General features: G+C 38.7%; 3 protein-coding genes across 7 annotated transcripts in view; 2 read left to right on the forward strand and 1 right to left on the reverse strand.

The window, feature by feature from the left end:
- The window catches only part of LOC131930455 (nitrilase and fragile histidine triad fusion protein NitFhit), a 32,096-nt gene extending 20,570 nt beyond the window's left edge, over positions 1–11,526 (forward strand). For all 5 annotated transcript variants that reach the window (XM_059286947.1, XM_059286951.1, XM_059286950.1 and 2 more), the window contains exons 9-11: positions 6,269–6,444; positions 10,313–10,381; positions 10,917–11,526. In XM_059286947.1, the coding sequence (XP_059142930.1) occupies positions 6,269–6,444; positions 10,313–10,381; positions 10,917–11,033 (362 nt within the window). In that variant the 3' untranslated portion in view covers positions 11,034–11,526. The remainder of the gene's footprint in view (positions 1–6,268; positions 6,445–10,312; positions 10,382–10,916) is intronic.
- On the forward strand, positions 11,354–12,409 carry LOC131930457 (uncharacterized). Its single transcript, XM_059286952.1, has 2 exons — positions 11,354–11,360; positions 11,877–12,409. Exons 1-2 carry the CDS (start codon positions 11,354–11,356, stop codon positions 12,407–12,409), a joined length of 540 nt encoding a protein of 179 aa, XP_059142935.1.
- Positions 12,410–13,246: 837 nt separating this feature from the next.
- LOC131930458 (neuronal acetylcholine receptor subunit alpha-6) lies at positions 13,247–14,665 on the reverse strand. The gene has a single exon (XM_059286953.1). It carries the CDS (start codon positions 14,663–14,665, stop codon positions 13,247–13,249), a length of 1,419 nt encoding a protein of 472 aa, XP_059142936.1.
- Positions 14,666–20,212: the final 5,547 nt, after the last annotated feature.

The following is a 20,212-nucleotide window of genomic DNA, read 5'->3' on the forward strand; positions in this document are numbered from 1 at the left end:
ACCACCAATTTAAACCCTTACATTAAGCACCAATTTAAACCCTTACATAAAGCACTTAATTTAAACCTTTACATAAACCACCAATTTAAACCCTTGCATATACCACCAATTTAAACCTTTACATATATTCCACCAAATTAAACCCTTACATATACCACCAAATTAAACCCTTACATAAACCACCAATTTAAACCTTTACATATACCACCAATTTAAACCATTACATATAACACCAATTTTAACCCTTACATATACCACCAATTTAAATCCTTACATAAACCACCAATTTAAACTCTTACATAAACCTCCAATTTAAACCTTTACATATACCACCAATTTAAACCCTTACATATAACACCAATTTAAACACTTACATATAACACCAATTTAAACCCTTACATATAACACCAATTTAAACCCTTACATATAACACCAATTTAAACCCTTACATATAACACCAATTTAAACCCTTACATATAACACCAATTTAAACCGTTACATAAACCACCAATTTAAACCCTTACATATACCACCAATTTAAATCCTTACATAAACCACCAATTTAAACCCTTACATAAACCTCCAATTTAAACCTTTACATATACCACCAATTTAAACCCTTACATAAATCACCAATTTAAACCCTTACATAAACCACCAATGTCCACTTCACCTCTCAATGTCCATCACTAGATATCCATTTTATTCTAGAAATCCACTTTACCATTAGATGTCCACTTTACCATTAGATGTCCACTTTACCACTAGATGTCCACTTTACCATTAGATGTCCACTTTACCACTAGATGTCCACTTTACCACTAGATATCCACTTTACCTCTATATGTCCACTTTACCACTAGATGTCCACTTTACCACTAGATGTCCACTTTACCACTAGATGTCCACTTTACCACTAGATGTCCACCACTAGATATCCACCACTAGATGTCCACTTTACCACTAGATGTACACTTTACCACTAGATGTCCACCACTAGATGTCCACCACTAGATGTCCACTTTACCACTAGATGTCCACTTTACCACTAGATGTCCACCACACCATTAGATGTCCACTTTACCACTAGATGTCCACCACTAGATGTCCACCACTAGATGTCCACTTTACCACTAGATGTCCACCACTAGATGTCCACTTTACCACTAGATGTCCACTTTACCACTAGATGTCCACCACTAGATGTCCACCACTAGATGTCCACTTTACCACTAGATGTCCACTTTACCACTAGATGTCCACTTTACCACTAGATGTCCACCACTAGATGTCCACTTTACCACTAGATGTCCACTTTACCACTAGATGTCCACTTTACCACTAGATGTCCACTTTACCACTAGATGTCCACCACTAGATGTCCACTTTACCACTAGATGTCCACTTTACCACTAGATGTCCACCACTAGATGTCCACCACTAGATGTCCACTTTACCACTAGATGTCCACTTTACCACTAGATGTCCACTTTACCACTAGATGTCCACCACTAGATGTCCACTTTACCACTAGATGTCCACCACTAGATGTCCACTTTACCACTAGATGTCCACCACTAGATGTCCACCACTAGATGTCCACCACTAGATGTCCACTTTACCACTAGATGTCCACTTTACCACTAGATGTCCACCACTAGATGTCCACTTTACCACTAGATGTCCACCACTAGATGTCCACCACTAGATGTCCACCACTAGATGTCCACTTTACCACTAGATGTCCACTTTACCACTAGATGTCCACTTTACCACTAGATGTCCACCACTAGATGTCCACTTTACCACTAGATGTCCACTTTACCACTAGATGTCCACTTTACCACTAGATGTCCACTTTACCACTAGATGTCCACCACTAGATGTCCACTTTACCACTAGATGTCCACTTTACCACTAGATGTCCACCACTAGATGTCCACCACTAGATGTCCACTTTACCACTAGATGTCCACTTTACCACTAGATGTCCACTTTACCACTAGATGTCCACCACTAGATGTCCACTTTACCACTAGATGTCCACCACTAGATGTCCACCACTAGATGTCCACCACTAGATGTCCACCACTAGATGTCCACTTTACCACTAGATGTCCACTTTACCACTAGATGTCCACCACTAGATGTCCACTTTACCACTAGATGTCCACTTTACCACTAGATGTCCACTACCACTAGATGTCCACCACTAGATGTCCACTTTACCACTAGATGTCCACTTTACCACTAGATGTCCACCACTAGATGTCCACCACTAGATGTCCACTTTACCACTAGATGTCCACTTTACCACTAGATGTCCACCACTAGATGTCCACTTTACCACTAGATGTCCACTTTACCACTAGATGTCCACTTTACCACTAGATGTCCACTTTACCACTAGATGTCCACCACTAGATGTCCACTTTACCACTAGATGTCCACTTTACCACTAGATGTCCACCACTAGATGTCCACCACTAGATGTCCACTTTACCACTAGATGTCCACTTTACCACTAGATGTCCACTTTACCACTAGATGTCCACCACTAGATGTCCACTTTACCACTAGATGTCCACCACTAGATGTCCACTTTACCACTAGATGTCCACCACTAGATGTCCACCACTAGATGTCCACCACTAGATGTCCACTTTACCACTAGATGTCCACTTTACCACTAGATGTCCACCACTAGATGTCCACTTTACCACTAGATGTCCACTTTACCACTAGATGTCCACTACCACTAGATGTCCACCACTAGATGTCCACTTTACCACTAGATGTCCACTTTACCACTAGATGTCCACCACTAGATGTCCACCACTAGATGTCCACTTTACCACTAGATGTCCACTTTACCACTAGATGTCCACTTTACCGCTAGATGTCCACCACTAGATGTCCAACACTAGATGTCCACCACTAGATGTCCACTTTACCACTAGATGTCCACTTTACCACTAGATGTCCACTTTACCACTAGATGTCCACTTTACCACTAGATGTCCACTTTACCACTAGATGTCCACCACACCACTAGATGTCCACTTTAACACTAGATGTCCACCACTAGATGTCCACCACTAGATGTCCACTTTACCACTAGATGTCCACCACACCACTAGATGTCCACTTTACCACTAGATGTCCACCATTAGATGTCCACCACTAGATGTCCACTTTACCACTAGATGTCCACCACACCACTAGATGTCCACTTTACCACTAGATGTCCACCACTAGATGTCCACTTTACCACTAGATGTCCACTTTACCACTAGATGTCCACCACTAGATGTCCACCACTAGATGTCCACTTTACCACTAGATGTCCACCACACCACTAGATGTCCACTTTACCACTAGATGTCCACCACTAGGTTTCCACTTTACCACTAGATGTCCACCACTAGATGTCCACCACTAGATGTCCACTTTACCACTAGATGTCCACCACTAGATGTCCACTTTACCACTAGATGTCCACTTTACCACTAGATGTCCACCACACCACTAGATGTCCACTTTACCACTAGATGTCCACTTTACCATTAGATGTCCACCACTAGATGTCCACTTTACCACTAGATGTCCACCACTAGATGTCCACCACTAGATGTCCACTTTACCACTAGATGTCCACTTTACCACAAGATGTCCACCACTAGATGTCCACCACTAGATGTCCACTTTACCACTAGATGTCCACCACTAGATGTCCACCACTAGATGTCCATTTTACCACTAGATGTCCACTTTACCACTAGATGTCCACTTTACCACTAGATGTCCATTTTACCACTAGATGTCCACTTTACCACTAGATGTCCACTTTACCACTAGATGTCCACTTTACCACTAGATGTCCACTTTACCACTAGATGTCCACTTTACCACTAGATGTCCACCACTAGATGTCCACTTTACCACTAGATGTCCACTTTACCACTAGATGTCCACCACTAGATGTCCACTTTACCATTAGATGTCCACTTTACCATTAGATGTCCACTTTACCACTAGATGTCCACCACTAGATGTCCACCACTAGATGTCCACTTTACCACTAGATGTCCACCACACCACTAGATGTCCACTTTACCACTAGACGTCCACTTTACCACTAGATGTCCACCACTAGATGTCCACTTTACCACTAGATGTCCACCACTAGATGTCCACTTTACCACTAGATTCCACTTTACCACTAGATGTCCACTTTACCACTAGATGTCCACCACTAGATGTCCACTTTACCACTAGATGTCCACTTTACCACTAGATGTCCACCACTAGATGTCCACTTTACCACTAGATGTCCACCACTAGATGTCCACCACTAGATGTCCACTTTACCACTAGATGTCCACCACTAGATGTCCACTTTACCACTAGATGTCCACTTTACCACTAGATGTCCACTTTACCACTAGATGTCCACTTTACCACTAGATGTCCACTTTACCACTAGATGTCCACTTTACCACTAGATGTCCACCACTAGATGTCCACTTTACCACTAGATGTCCACCACTAGATGTCCACTTTACCACTAGATTCCACCACACCACTAGATGTCCACTTTACCACTAGATGTCCACCACTAGATGTCCACTTTACCACTAGATGTCCACTTTACCATTAGATGTCCACCGCACCACTAGATGTCCACTTTACCAGTAGATGTCCACCACTAGATGTCCACCACTAGATGTCCACCACTAGATGTCCACCACTAGATGTCCACTTTACCACTAGATGTCCACCACACCACTAGATGTCCACTTTACCACTAGATGTCCACTTTACCACTAGATGTCCACCACTAGATGTCCACCACTAGATGTCCACCACTAGATGTCTACCACTAGATGTCCACCACTAGATGTCCACCACTAGATGTCCACTTTACCACTAGATGTCCACCACTAGATGTCCACCACTAGATGTCCACCTCTAGATGTCCACCACTAGATGTCCACCACACCACTAGATGTCCACTTTACCACTAGATGTCCACCAATAGATGTCCACCACTAGATGTCCACTTTACCACTAGATGTCCACCACTAGATGTCCACTTTACCACTAGATGTCCACTTTACCACTAGATGTCCACTTTACCACTAGATGTCCACCACTAGATGTCCACCACTAGATGTCCACCACTAGATGTCCACTTTACCACTAGATGTCCACTTTACCACTAGATGTCCACCACTAGATGTCCACTTTACCACTAGATGTCCACTTTACCACTAGATGTCCACCACTAGATGTCCACCACTAGATGTCCACTTTACCACTAGATGTCCACCACTAGATGTCCACTTTACCACTAGATGTCCACTTTACCACTAGATGTCCACCACTAGATGTCCACTTTACCACTAGATGTCCACTTTACCACTAGATGTCCACCACTAGATGTCCACCACTAGATGTCCACTTTACCACTAGATGTCCACTTTACCACTAGATGTCCACCACTAGATGTCCACCACTAGATGTCCACCACTAGATGTCCACCACTAGATGTCCACCACTAGATGTCCACTTTACCACTAGATGTCCACCACTAGATGTCCACTTTACCACTAGATGTCCACTTTACCACTAGATGTCCACCACTAGATGTCCACTTTACCACTAGATGTCCACTTTACCACTAGATGTCCACCACTAGATGTCCACCACTAGATGTCCACTTTACCACTAGATGTCCACTTTACCACTAGATGTCCACCACTAGATGTCCACCACTAGATGTCCACTTTACCACTAGATGTCCACTTTACCACTAGATGTCCACTTTACCACTAGATGTCCACTTTACCACTAGATGTCCACTTTACCACTAGATGTCCACTTTACCACTAGATGTCCACTTTACCACTAGATGTCCACTTTACCACTAGATGTCCACTTTACCACTAGATGTCCACTTTACCACTAGATGTCCACTTTACCACTAGATGTCCACTTTACCACTAGATGTCCACTTTACCACTAGATGTCCACTTTAACACTAGATGTCCACCACTAGATGTCCACTTTACCACTAGATGTCCACTTTACTACTAGATGTCCACTTTACCACTAGATGTCCACTTTACCACTAGATGTCCACTTTACCACTAGATGTCCACTTTAACACTAGATGTCCACCACTAGATGTCCACTTAACATCTAATATATCAGCTACTGTCCACTGTTAGTTTTCTCTTGACCATTCCTTAACCTTTAACCCAAGATGCCCTTGTGGCACCAATTCGTGCTGCTGCTAGATTATCTGACCTTAATCCTGCAGAGGTCACTGACCTTTTCTTGACTGTCCAAAAAATAGTTGATGTATTAAAGAAGCATTTCAATGCTCCATCCTCAACTATAGCCATCCAAGATGGTATGGAAGCAGGTCAGACTGTTCAGGTGAGGTATCACTTAAAGTATAGCAGGGCATGTGATTGTATCACTTAAAGTAGAGCAGGGCATGTGATTGTATCACCTAAAGTAGAGCATGTGATTGTATCACCTAAAGTAGAGCAGGGCATGTGATTGAATCACCTAAAGTAGGGCAGGGCATGTGATTGTATCACCTAAAGTAGGGCATGTGATTGTATCACCTAAAGTAGAGCAGGGCATGTGATTGTATCACCTAAAGTAGAGCAGAGCATGTGATTGTATCACCTAAAGTAGAGCAGGACATGTGATTGTATCACCTAAAGTAGAGCAGGGCATGTGATTGTATCACCTAAAGTAGGGCAGGGCATGTGATTGTATCACCTAAAGTAGAGCAAGGCATATGATTGTATCACCTAAAGTATAGTAGGGCATGTGATTCTATCACCTAAAGTAGAGCAGGGCATATGATTGTATCACCTAAAGTAGAGCAGGGCATGTGATTGTATCACCTAAAGTAGAGCAGGGCATGTGATTGTATCACCTAAAGTAGGGCAGGTGATTGTATCACCTAAAGTAGGGCATGTGATTGTATCACCTAAAGTAGAGCAGGGCATGTGATTGTATCACCTAAAGTAGAGCATGGCATGTGATTGTATCACCTAAAGTAGAGCAGGGCATGTGATTGTATCACCTAAAGTAGAGCAGGGCATGTGATTGTATTACCTAAAGTAGGGCATGTGATTGTATCACCTAAAGTAGGACAGGGCATGTGATTGTATCACCTAAAGCAGGGCATGTGATTGTATCACCTAAAGTAGAGCAGGGCATGTGATTGTATCACCTAAAGTAGAGCAGGGCTTGTTATTGTATCACCTAAAGTAGAGCAGGGCATGTGATTGTATCACCTAAAGTAGAGCGGGGCATGTGATTGTATCACCTAAAGTAGAGCAGGGCATGTGATTGTATCACCTAAAGTAGAGCGGGGCATGTGATTGTATCACCTAAAGTAGAGCAGGGCATGTGATTGTATCACCTAAAGTAGAGCAGGGCATGTGATTGTATCACCTAAAGTAGAGCAGGGCATGTGATTGTATCACCTAAAGTAGGGCAGGTGATTGTATCACCTAAAGTAGAGCAGGGCATGTGATTGTATCACCTAAAGTAGAGCAGGGCATGTGATTGTATCACCTAAAGTAGAGCAGGGCATGTGATTGTATCACCTAAAGTAGAGCGGGGCATGTGATTGTATCACCTAAAGTAGAGCAGGGCATGTGATTGTATCACCTAAAGTAGAGCGGGGCATGTGATTGTATCACCTAAAGTAGAGCAGGGCATGTGATTGTATCACCTAAAGTAGAGCGGGGCATGTGATTGTATCACCTAAAGTAGAGCAGGGCATGTGATTGTATCACCTAAAGTAGAGCAGGGCATGTGATTGTATCACCTAAAGTAGAGCATGGCATGTTATTGTATCACCTAAAGTAGAGCAGGGCATGTGATTGTATCACCTAAAGTAGGGCAGGTGATTGTATCACCTAAAGTAGAGCAGGGCATGTGATTGTATCACCTAAAGTAGAGCAGGGCATGTGATTGTATCACCTAAAGTAGAGCAGGGCATGTGATTGTATCACCTAAAGTAGAGCAGGGCATGTGATTGTATCACCTAAAGTAGAGCAGGGCATGTGATTGTATCACCTAAAGTATCGCAGGTCATGTGACAATTTCGTGGAAAACATATCCAGACAGGAGAGTATCTCTCATACAGTTAAGTAGTATAATGCGCCCCGCCGCATTAAGAATGTTATTAGGCCCTTCTACATATGTATTTGGGATTGCTAACCCAATAGTCTAAAGTTTGAATCCGGGTTCAAATCAGGCAAAAGTGCCTGAGTCCACCCAGCTCTGATGGGTACCTAACTCACGTTAGGGAAACAAAGGCACATTATTCCCTTTTATGCCAAGGACATTGAGTCAGATGAACTCAACTTTATCTGCCCCATCAAGGACATCGAGTCAGATGAACTCAAATTTATCTGCCCCATGTGTTTTGAGCACAAATGGCAAAAGGTGATAAATATATTTACATTATACCCTCCCCCAAATACAAAAGTGTACATATACCCTCCCCCAAATACAAAAGTATACATATACCTTCTCACAAATTCAAATGTATTCGTTTACCCTCCCCCAAATACATATGTATACATATACCCTTCCCCAAATACATAATAAGTATAAAGTAAACATATACCCTCACCCAAATACATATGTATTTTTAATGGAATTTTAGCTTTACATAAATTTTCTTACTAGATTTTTACTTTCTCGTATACAGAGTATAGAGAAAGTATTGTAATCGTGCACAAAAATCACTTGAAATTTTGACTCATCCTGAGTATAGAAGATTTATTTTAATAGGGCAAAAATTATAAATCCAGTTATAGAAATTTTGTTGTTTTATGCGTAATTGAGTCTGAAAAACTGAGCTTTGTAATTCTGTCTGTGTATGTGTGTCTGTGAACAGGATAACTTAAGTACCGTTACATCTAGTTTGATTAAATTTCATACATCTAGTTTGATTAAATTTCATATATAATTATTATATCAAATTTCTAGTTCTGTGTCAACTTTTCGGCTATTTCTGATAACTCCGGAGTGGAACTTATTCTACTTTTAGTTTTTCAATTCTTTTTCTTTTTTTTTTCTTTTTAAAAGTTTAAGTAATTTAAAATGGATTAAAAATTTCATAAAAAACTTTTTTATTACACAAGCTTTTATGTAATAATGCACAAAAAGTAAACAATAAATTATACATTACTATTTAAATAACTATAAAGAAGACTTTGGGTCTCTTCCTAAATATTAGTAAAGGTATCCAATAGATACTAAAGATTCAAATAAAAGCTTGTAAAAATCATGTCTATATCCCTAGTTGCCACCCCACGTAGTGTAATATTTTATAATGAATAATCGAGAAAGTTTAGGGGAGATCACTCCCGGTTTATTTAAACCATACTTAAAAAAAACTTTCTGGACTTTTTAATTTTATGGATGTATTTCCTCAAGGTTTAATTAGAAAACATTTTGCCTTGATTGTATTTCCTCAAGGTTTAATTAAAAAACACTTTGCCTTGATTGTATTTCCTCAAGGTCAATTTAAAAACATTTTGCCTTGATTGTATTTCCTCAAGGTCAATTTAAAAACATTTTGCCTTGATTGTATTTCCTCAAGGTTTAATTTAAAAACATTTTGCCTTGATTGTATTTCCTCAAGGTCAATTTAAAAACATTTTGCCTTGATTGTATTTCCTCAAGGTCAATTTAAAAACATTTTGCCTTGATTGTATTTCCTCAAGGTCAATTTAAAAACATTTTGCCTTGATTGTATTTCCTCAAGGTCAATTTAAAAACATTTTGCCTTGATTGTATTTCCTCAAGGTTTAATTTAAAAACATTTTGCCTTGATTGTATTTCCTCAAGGTTTAATTTAAAAACATTTTGCCTTGATTGTATTTCCTCAAGGTTTAATTTAAAAACATTTTGCCTTGGTTGTATTTCCTCAAGGTTTAATTTAAAAACATTTTGCCTTGATTGTATTTCCTCAAGGTTTAATTTAAAAACATTTTGCCTTGATTGTATTTCCTCAAGGTTTAATTTAAAAACATTTTGCCTTGATTGTATTTCCTCAAGGTCAATTTAAAAACATTTTGCCTTGGTTGTATTTCCTCAAGGTTTAATTTAAAAACATTTTGCCTTGATTGTATTTCCTCAAGGTTTAATTTAAAAACATTTTGCCTTGATTGTATTTCCTCAAGGTTTAATTTAAAAACATTTTGCCTTGATTGTATTTCCTCAAGGTCAATTTAAAAACATTTTGCCTTGATTTATTTTCCAGCATGTTCATGCTCACATACTGCCCCGAAAACATGGAGACTTTAGTGAGAATGATGACATCTATGACCATGTAAGTAAGAATGATGACATCTATGACCATGTAAGTAAGAATGATGACATCTATGACCATGTAAGTGAGAATGATGACATCTATGACCATGTAAGTAAGAATGATGACATCTATGACCATGTAAGTAAGAATGATGACATCTATGACCATGTAAGTAAGAATGATGACATCTATGACCATGTAAGTGAGAATGATGACATCTATGACCATGTAAGTAAGAATGATGACATCTATGATCATGTAAGTGAGAATGATGACATCTATGACCATGTAAGTGAGAATGATGACATCTATGCTGACTCACATAAGGGAAACTAAGGCTGCTGACCACACTATCCCCTTGCAATGCCGAGCTCTATGATTCAGGTGAACTCTAATTCATCTGCCCCATGCTTCCTGGGTGCAAACAGGACAAGATGTCAAAATGTGATCAATTGATTTTAGCATTCTTTTTTTTTTTGTATTCTTTTGAAAAATTATTTTTTTTAGCCTTCTTTTGATACAAAAATAATTTGAACCAAATGTCTCTCTTCAGCTACAGAATCACGATAAAGGTTGGAATGAGCAGACCAAATTAAGATCAGAAGAAGAAATGGCAGAGGAGGCCAAACAACTGAGGGTATATTTCTATCCAGCATCAAAGGTTGCCTAAAACTTGTTTTCAAATGAGCCTGGTTTATTTTATTCAGATTAGATACACTCAGTGTGTCTTTGTCTTTAATTCATATGCTTTACTCAGGGATTATTTACTGTATTTCTGACTTAGAAATTATTCATAATTTTTTGTTTTTGTAACTGATCCATTGCATCAAAGTTGTATTGACTGCAACAGTTTCTTGTTTGTCACATATTGGGCTCTATTAAAAAACTTGCCAATACACACCCCGCTGCTTTATTAAACAGAATGCAGCAAGTGTCTTCCAAAAAATGTTCACTAAATCTTGACAAAAATCTAGGAACTTAAGCCAATTAATGAGAGGTGATATTGGCCTTTGTGCACAACAGCTGACTACGGTCTTTAACTTACACAAAAATATATCAACTGTAATGCTACTCCAGAATACAGAATTAAAAGACTTAATATTATTTTTTAAAGAAATTCAAGTGTGTACTCATTTGGTGTTGCATGATAGAATACACTTAGTTACAGATTACATAATCACTTTTATTTTTATTTTTTAAATGTAATTTTATCACTGTCTCACTTCACTTGTTCATGTAAGTGTCCACGCGGTCTCATAAGAATGTCTGACAAAATATTTTAAGAGGATTTTAGCTTTGCGTTACCAATCCTATATTCTTAGATGTGTGATCTTGTTTTCTGAGTCATTTAAATATAAATAATGCCTGCGCTTTTTTTTTCTGGGATCATATTTGTCGTGGCACCGGTTTTCCAACACTACTGTCCATCCATAAGACCTACATCTCCAATGGTGAGTGGGACCTTGTATCGTTAATCTCTCAGTGTAACATTGACACTTATATGACTGTCTAGGTGTTAGGGACGCTGAAGAAACCTCCCCTGGAGTTTTCTCATCAACTCCCCAAAGTTTCATAGGTGTTAGGGACGCTGAAGAAACCTCCCCTGGAGTTTTCTCATCAACTCCCCAAAGTTTCATAGGTGTTAGGGACGCTGAAGAAACCTCCCCTGGAGTTTTCTCATCAACTCCCCAAAGTTTCATAGGTGTTAGGGACGCTGAAGAAACCTCCCCTGGAGTATTCTCATCAACTCCCCAAAGTTTCATAGGTGTTAGGGACGCTGAAGAAACCTCCCCTGGAGTTTTCTCATCAACTCCCCAAAGTTTCATAGGTGTTAGGGACGCTGAAGAAACCTCCCCTGGAGTTTTCTCATCAACTCCCCAAAGTTTCATAGGTGTTAGGGACGCTGAAGAAACCTCCCCTGGAGTTTTCTCATCAACTCCCCAAAGTTTCATAGGTGTTAGGGACGCTGAAGAAACCTCCCCTGGAGTTTTCTCATCAACTCCCCAAAGTTTCATAGCGATCAGATGTAAGGTGCAGGACAAATAAACCCACTCACAAATATACTTTCATTTATATATATATAGATATATATATATGTGTGTAACTAAGTAGTAGTAGTAGCAGCGGCAGCTATATATATATATATATATATATATATATATATATATATATACACACACACATACATATTGTTACTACCTCCTTCTCTAATCCTATACACAAGCTCAGAGGCGTAGCGGGGGGGGGGGGGGACATATGTCCCCGGGCGCCGACCTTAGGGGGGTGCCAAAATGGGTTGGAAAAACAAATTGAAAGTTTGTCCCTGGGCGCCGGGAAGGGTCGCTACGCCTCTGCACAAACTAATAATGAATAAACACCATTTTCAATGACTACTACTATTTAATGCCACTATAAGTATACAATAATTACCCTTAAGCAGCCACCACATGAAAAAAAATCAGACCAATACTTCTATCTAGTCTACTACTAGAGAATAAAAAGTCCTTAATCCGAATATCCTACTTGTCCATAACGATCAATTCAAAGTCTACAGACATACCGTAGCTTGCCACCAGCACACGATAATCGCCCCGTTAGTCTGCTACCTCTAGCTGTCTGTGTCTCAACCCCCTCCTAAAATAGTCATGTCCACTGTGCTCACCGTCGTAACAATTTATATATATATATACATATATAAAGCAACTAGTATCTAATAACATAAGTGTAGCACTGAGTACCTCAATATAGCACGCAGTACGCCAACAATCTAGCGATGAGTACCCAGCCGATATAAAAAGTAAGTTGAGATGACGATCTAGCACTAGTACCTCAATAATCTAGCACGAAGTACGTTAACGATCTAGCACTGAGTACCTCAATAATCTAGCACTGAGTACCCAGCCGATATAAAAAGTAAGTTGAGATGACGATCCACGCTACGTTAGAAAATAGAAAAAGACACACGCTGCCCCTAAAAAACCATTTCCTGCAAAAGGCCAGCAGACCTTTCAAACGATGGTAAATGGCGTTTTTCTCGGCAGTTTTGTTTGAGCACACGTACACTTTGAATTTGGAGCGAAAATTTGACTCCTTGTCTGCCGGGGTAGAGTCCAAGTCATCGCCGTGTTTGGGAAACTCTAAGATGGTCTCATGTTTTGAGATGGTCTCATGTTTTGAAATGGTCTCATGTTTTGGCCTACGGTTACCATCGCCTGTCTTGTCTTGAAAAATCTTCCCAAGAAAAGGCTGAGCAAAATGTTGGATTGAGTTGTCCCTGTGACGTTTACCAGGGGTATCTGGCGTTGAGAGTTTGTATGTTCTGGACGATATTTTATACGGTGAATGCTGGGAGATTTCCATTTGTTTGAAACCTGCACTTTTCAAGACGTTGAGCTGGATGAGTCGCAGCTGACAGACGCTAAAGACAACACACAAGCCATTATGCAGCAGCAGGAAAAACAAGTATGTGATGATGATTGGAAACGTGTCGGAGTTGTGCGGCAGTTGGCCCGACACGATGCCCATAAAGACTGAGAGCGACAGCAGGACCGTGATGGAGAAGGACGCACGTTCGCCGCACTCGTCGGGCAGGACGAAGACGAAGGACGACAAGACGGACATGAAGATGACGGGGATCAAGACGTTGACCAGGTAGAATTCGGGTCGTCTTTTGAAGGTCATGGACACGGTGAGGCGAGTGAAGACCTCGTCACCGTACACTGGGTGATCAGTGCTGATGGTGGACGCTACAAGGTCCCACTCGCCGTTGGAGATGTACGTGTTGTTGATGACGTAAGGAAATGTTGGTATGAACTCAATTTCTTCTGAATAGTCATTGGCAAATATCTCAATGTAGCAAGACTGCTCGTCAAACGGGAAACACGTGATGTCAAGAATGCAGGAGGCCGAGAAAATCCCGCCCGGATACCATCGGGAAACTCCGTTAAAGTAGACGGTGACCGGGGAATAATCGTCGAGGAAAATATCTCTGGCGATGACAGAGTTTGACACGAGTGTCCTGGGCCGCCAGATGTCCAGGGGCTCGGGATGGACCATGTTTATTCCATCATAGTTTTTAGGGTCCCAGGTTCGGAGCTCGTCCACCCACGTGAAGTTGACCCATGCGTTGAACTCGAGTTTCTGTTGCAGCTCAACGATACTGAGGAGGTGGATCAAATAGAAGCGCACGTAGACTGGGATGGGGCTTGTTTGGTTCAGTACGGGCCGGATTCTCCGGTTGTACGGCTCGAATACGTCACGATACAATCGGGCCGTGTCGTTGAAACTTGCACATACCGGCATCTTGTACACATGTGTCCACAACACATGTGTCCACAACACATGGGTCCACAACTGCTGCACACGACTAGCTCCCATAATAAACGTGTCACATAAATCACGGGGCTGACTTTACGGCAAGAAAATGTCTTCTTTTATTCTGCACATCCACCTGTCTAAATTGTTCACCTCAAATGTAATGGTCTACTGTACATCCACATGTCTACATTATTCTACTAATCTAAACTTGGGAAACTGAAGAACTTGTACGTCTACACTGTTCTACTAATCTAAACTTGGGAAACTGAAGAACTTGTACGTCTACACTGTTCTACTAATCTAAACTTGGGAAACTGAAGAACTTGTACGTCTACACTGTTATACTAATCTAAACTTGGGAAACTGAAGAACTTGTACGTCTACACTGTTATACTAATCTAAACTTGGGAAACTGAAGAACTTGTACGTCTACACTGTTCTACTAATCTAAACTTGGGAAACTGAAGAACTTGTACGTCGGCACTGGGGGCGTGACGTCAGCAAGACACCGTCCAATAGCCACGCGTCTGGTACCACCACGGCTTGCTGCGCCAGCATCAATAAATTTTTCGTCAACTGCAGCAGCTGTTTGTTCTGACGTGACCGGCGGGGAAGTAGATTCCTAACCCTAGCACTAATCCTAGCACTAATCATAATCCTAACACTAGCACTAATCCTAACACTATCCACTTATCATAACACTAGCACTAATCCTAACAATAAACTTTTTTTGTTAAACTCATTTTAACTCATTTTAAAAATAACCAATCTCTTTCTAGAAATATATAAATATTATTAACACTAGCGCCACTAGTTATCTATATCTATATATAATACTAAAACTCAAGTTTGTTTACATGTTTGAATATTTATTTGTTTGTCTGATTGACTATTGTAAATGGATCTACGCTATATGTAGAACTGTAAAATAGTATGTAGGTAGAGAACAATTTTTGTTTTCAGACAGACTGTTAATCACAAATTTATTTAAAGACGTTAATTAATTTATTGATTTATTCATATGTAGATTAATCAAATTAATTTTAAAGTTTTAGAACAATGGCTTTCTTTGACTGAATAGTGACGTCACAAGTTTTTTTTAACTTTTTAGTACAATAACATGGCGGGTTCGATCATAGACTTTGTGGCCCATTCAAAAGTTTAACGCGTTCTAAAGCTAATTTTCTGTCGGCCATAACTTTAACAATACGTCCGTTTGCTGTTTTTATTACGTTCCAACACTTATATAAATTTTCAACTGTCTTTTTCATTTAGTTTTACAATAAATTTCTCTAGCTCTACAATCTACAAAATATCAGGTGGCCAAGCGTTATTTATAGATCTAGATGTAGAATCTAGGTAAAACCAAAGATTAATTAGATACATACCAAACATTAATTAGATAAAAATACAATCCATTTTATAATCATAATACATTTTTTAGTCCTTAATTGATATAAATATTTGTGATTTATCTATCTAGATCTAGATCTATCTAGCTAGAATAGGTCTAATGATTAGATCTAGATCTAGCAAAAGCTACGCAAAAACTACTGCACATCCACCTGTCTACATTGTTCACCTCAATTCTATCTAGATCTAGATAATTTCAGATCTTCGTCTATCTCAGGGGTCTCCAAACTTTTCAGCCCGAGGGCCGCATTAACTATCAAATATCAGTTCGCGGGCCAGAGTTTCATCCAGGCATCTCTTCGGGGTGGCGCCCCTTCCCCCCCCCCCCCCAGAAGAACCTCTACCGTCTACCCCCCCCCCCCCCCCCCCAACGAAATTTTATATATATATATATATATATATATATATATATATATATATATATATATATATATATATATATATATATATATATATATATATACACACACACATTTCAATACTCTGCTCAAAACTTTCACACAACTTAGCCATCTTACTGCTGTGTAATATAGTAAATCTTGCGATTCTGTTTGTATCTATGGATGAGCCCATGTGACCTTATTAAATTCACCATCTTCATCAAGGGATTTAGTACACTGCTAATGCCCACATATTTAGTACACAAATCTTCCTGGTGAAGAATACAGTGCAGGGACATTGGTTGTAGAATGATTTCTCATTCGCTTGTCCAACCAAGCCTTTCTTTATGCCACTCATGTACTTTCCTCCATCAACAGTCAGGTAACAGAAGTTAGTCCAGCTCAAGTTATAATCAGCAAATGTTTTTTTTTAACTCATTGAATATATCCTCTCCGGTAACAGTACCATACATGTTATGTAGGGAAACCATCTCTTGTGTTCTTGTTTTCATCCACACCTCTAATGAACACGAGCAGTTGAGATGTGGAACAGCTGTCCAGCGACTCATCAGTTGCAATTGAAAAATGGCGAAACTTGCTTGCATTTTTCGCTATTTGATTCACAATGTTTTCACCAATGTCTGCAACACGAATGGCAATGCTACATTTGCACCCAATGGTACATTTTCAATTTGATTTGAGGGTTTCGAACTAAACTCCATGACATTATTTCAGTGGGGTGGTTTTGTGCAAAAAAGGGGATGGAGGTGAACATCGACTTTTTTAAACGTCACGCCATTTCAGCCACCTCCAACAAACATTTTTTTTCGTTGACAAAAAGATCTCCGCGGGCCGGATGAGAAGACCTCGCGGGCCGCATCCGGCCCGCGGGCCGTAGTTTGGAGACCCCTGGTCTATCTTCTTCTTCTATCTTTCTATCTATATATATAAAAAGCTAGTATGTGTGTGTGTCCTTTATGCATTACTACACCTCTCATCACATCGCCGTGAAACTTTGGGAAGTTGTTGAGAATATTCCTGGGGAGGTTTCTGCGAAAGAAAAATATTTCAAATTCGCAGGGGTGGCGCCCCGACAGGGCGCGATTTGTTTTTTTCTATATACGGTATATAAAAATAAAAGTCGATTTTGGTTTGGCATCGTTCATCCGATAGCCATGAGACTTTGGGGAGTTCATTATACCACTCTAGGAAAGGGTTCTGTAAAAAAATAATTTTTAATTTCGCAAGGGCGGCGCCACGGGAGGGTCCGATTTTTCTCTATATACGGTATATAAAAATAATAAAAGTGAATTGCAGCGACACCGTTCACAGTGGCGGATTAAGGGGGTGCTGAGGGGGCTGCAGCCAGGGCCCCCCGATTTTTAGGGGCCCCCAAATTTCCTTTTTCAATCATAGTAAATTTCCCTTTGAAGTGATTTTTTTTTACTATAAAAGCCAAGGTTTTAATATTTGAATCACAAGTTTATTTCAATTTTGATCCAAATATCAAACTAGTATAAATACCAGCCCAGACAGCGTTTGCTTATGACAATAAATTGGGTTAATTTTAGTTAAGAACACAAACAGCGGTCGAATTCTGACACATAAATGACATGCATCTGGTTTGAACACTCTATGATTTAAACTTTTAAAAACACTTATAGGCTTTTACTTTTGGTGAACTTTAATATCCAGTGTACATGCCAGGGATGACGTTCTTTAAATGGACGCCTGTCGAAATCCAACTTTTTGTTAGCCTCATAAATGGATGACACCTGAGAGGACGGAGGTGTTATTTTTAGAAATACGTGAATGACAGTTCAATAACTATCGTGACAAGGATATAGCGGCTCAAAAGTTTTCCCATTAGCCAGGCAGGCCTCGACGTAGTGAGTAAAGTAAAGTAAAATTCCCTTTTCAAACCTGACGGTCTATGATAAAGTTGCCTATCTGAACTTGGCGGGATACAGGGCAGGTGAAGTAGAGTTAATCTGTTTCTTTTTCCCAAGCATATGAAGGGATAGTGTGGTCAGAGACATGCTCGACTGGAATCGTTTTTTTTTAAACGATAAAAACATGTTGTCTGAGACTTGGCGGGACACTGGGCAGGTGAAGTAGAGTTGAGTAGGTCACCTGTGACGTCAGTATATGAAGGGATAGTCCGAAATCGGTGTTTTTGGTGTTTTTAAAAGATAAAAAACATCTTTTTGAATGTGGGGTCTGGTTTTTTATGACGATAGGTGACAGACGTGATGTTTTTTATGGATGACCCCCCGAAACCCACAGTTATCCAACGGATGACGGGCAGTCTAGTAATAATTAAAAATCAAGAATTTTTTTATCCTTCATAGTCCTAGCCTCAATACATAGGAGAATTAAAAACAAGGATAAACATTAAACTAAGTCTGCTAATTAAGCACTTCTAACCCTAACCCTTGTGAATCCAGTTTAACCTTCACCCATATATATATATATATATATATATATATATATATATATATATATATATATATATATATATATATATATATATAACATCTAGATGTTATTCGTATAAGCTGAAAATTTATGTTTGATTAATTGATTTTTACTCACCAATCTTTGAATTGCTAACATGGAGAAGATTTGTTTGCTATCGGGCAATATTTCTGGGGAAACACCACAAAACCATTTAAAAAATGTCATCGCATTCAGCCATGCCCAATTCTAACGTTATCAGACCTTTAAATCAAAAACTCATTTGTCATCGGTTGACTGCTTCGGGTATGGTTTCCGTGTGCGATTGTATGTTTAAAAAAATAATATTAAGAATGGACTTTTTATAAAAAAAAACGTTTAATAATATGCTTTTATATAAATATGCACTTAAAACAAGAAAATTATAATGCATCACTATTTATATAATTAGACCTATACTATAAAGAAAAGCGTGGGTCCTTATTAAATTTTATTATGTGTTTATTTAAGGGACGCGGCTTGTGTGTTTATTATGCAGCAAATAATAGCCGCTCTCCGTGTTTTGGAAATGTATTGTACCGTATTGTGGTGTGGTTTGGTGTGTTATGTTTTTGTATATACACGAGCCGACCCGCGGCGTATCATACGCCGCTATTTAGTTGTTTTATTTTCTACTTTTCAGTAATTCATAATTTGTGAATTCGACAGTACCAAAGCTGCCACTGAAAATATTTGCTTTAAAACACTATCAGTAGGTCGTTAAGAAGAATACTACCCCCCCCCCCTCCTTTCCCCCAACAGTATATATATATACTAATATGTATATATATATATACTAATATATATATACCAATATATATATATATACTAGTGTATATATATATATATATATATATATATATATATATATATATATATATATATATATATATATATATATATATATATATATATATATATATATATATATATATATATATATATATATATATATATATATATATATATATATATATATATATATATATATATATATATATATACTAATATATATATATATATATACTATATATATATATATACTAATATATATATATATATATATACTAATATATATATATATATATATATATATATATATATATACTAATATATATATATATATATATATATATATATATATATATATATATATATATATATATATATATATATATATATATATATATATATATATATATATATATATATATATTTATCTACTATATAACTATAATATATA

The sequence above is a fragment of the Physella acuta genome, unplaced genomic scaffold (assembly GCF_028476545.2).
Source record: "Physella acuta isolate Inbredline_101_S28 unplaced genomic scaffold, ASM2847654v3 ptg001779l, whole genome shotgun sequence".
Classification (NCBI taxonomy): domain Eukaryota; kingdom Metazoa; phylum Mollusca; class Gastropoda; family Physidae; genus Physella; species Physella acuta.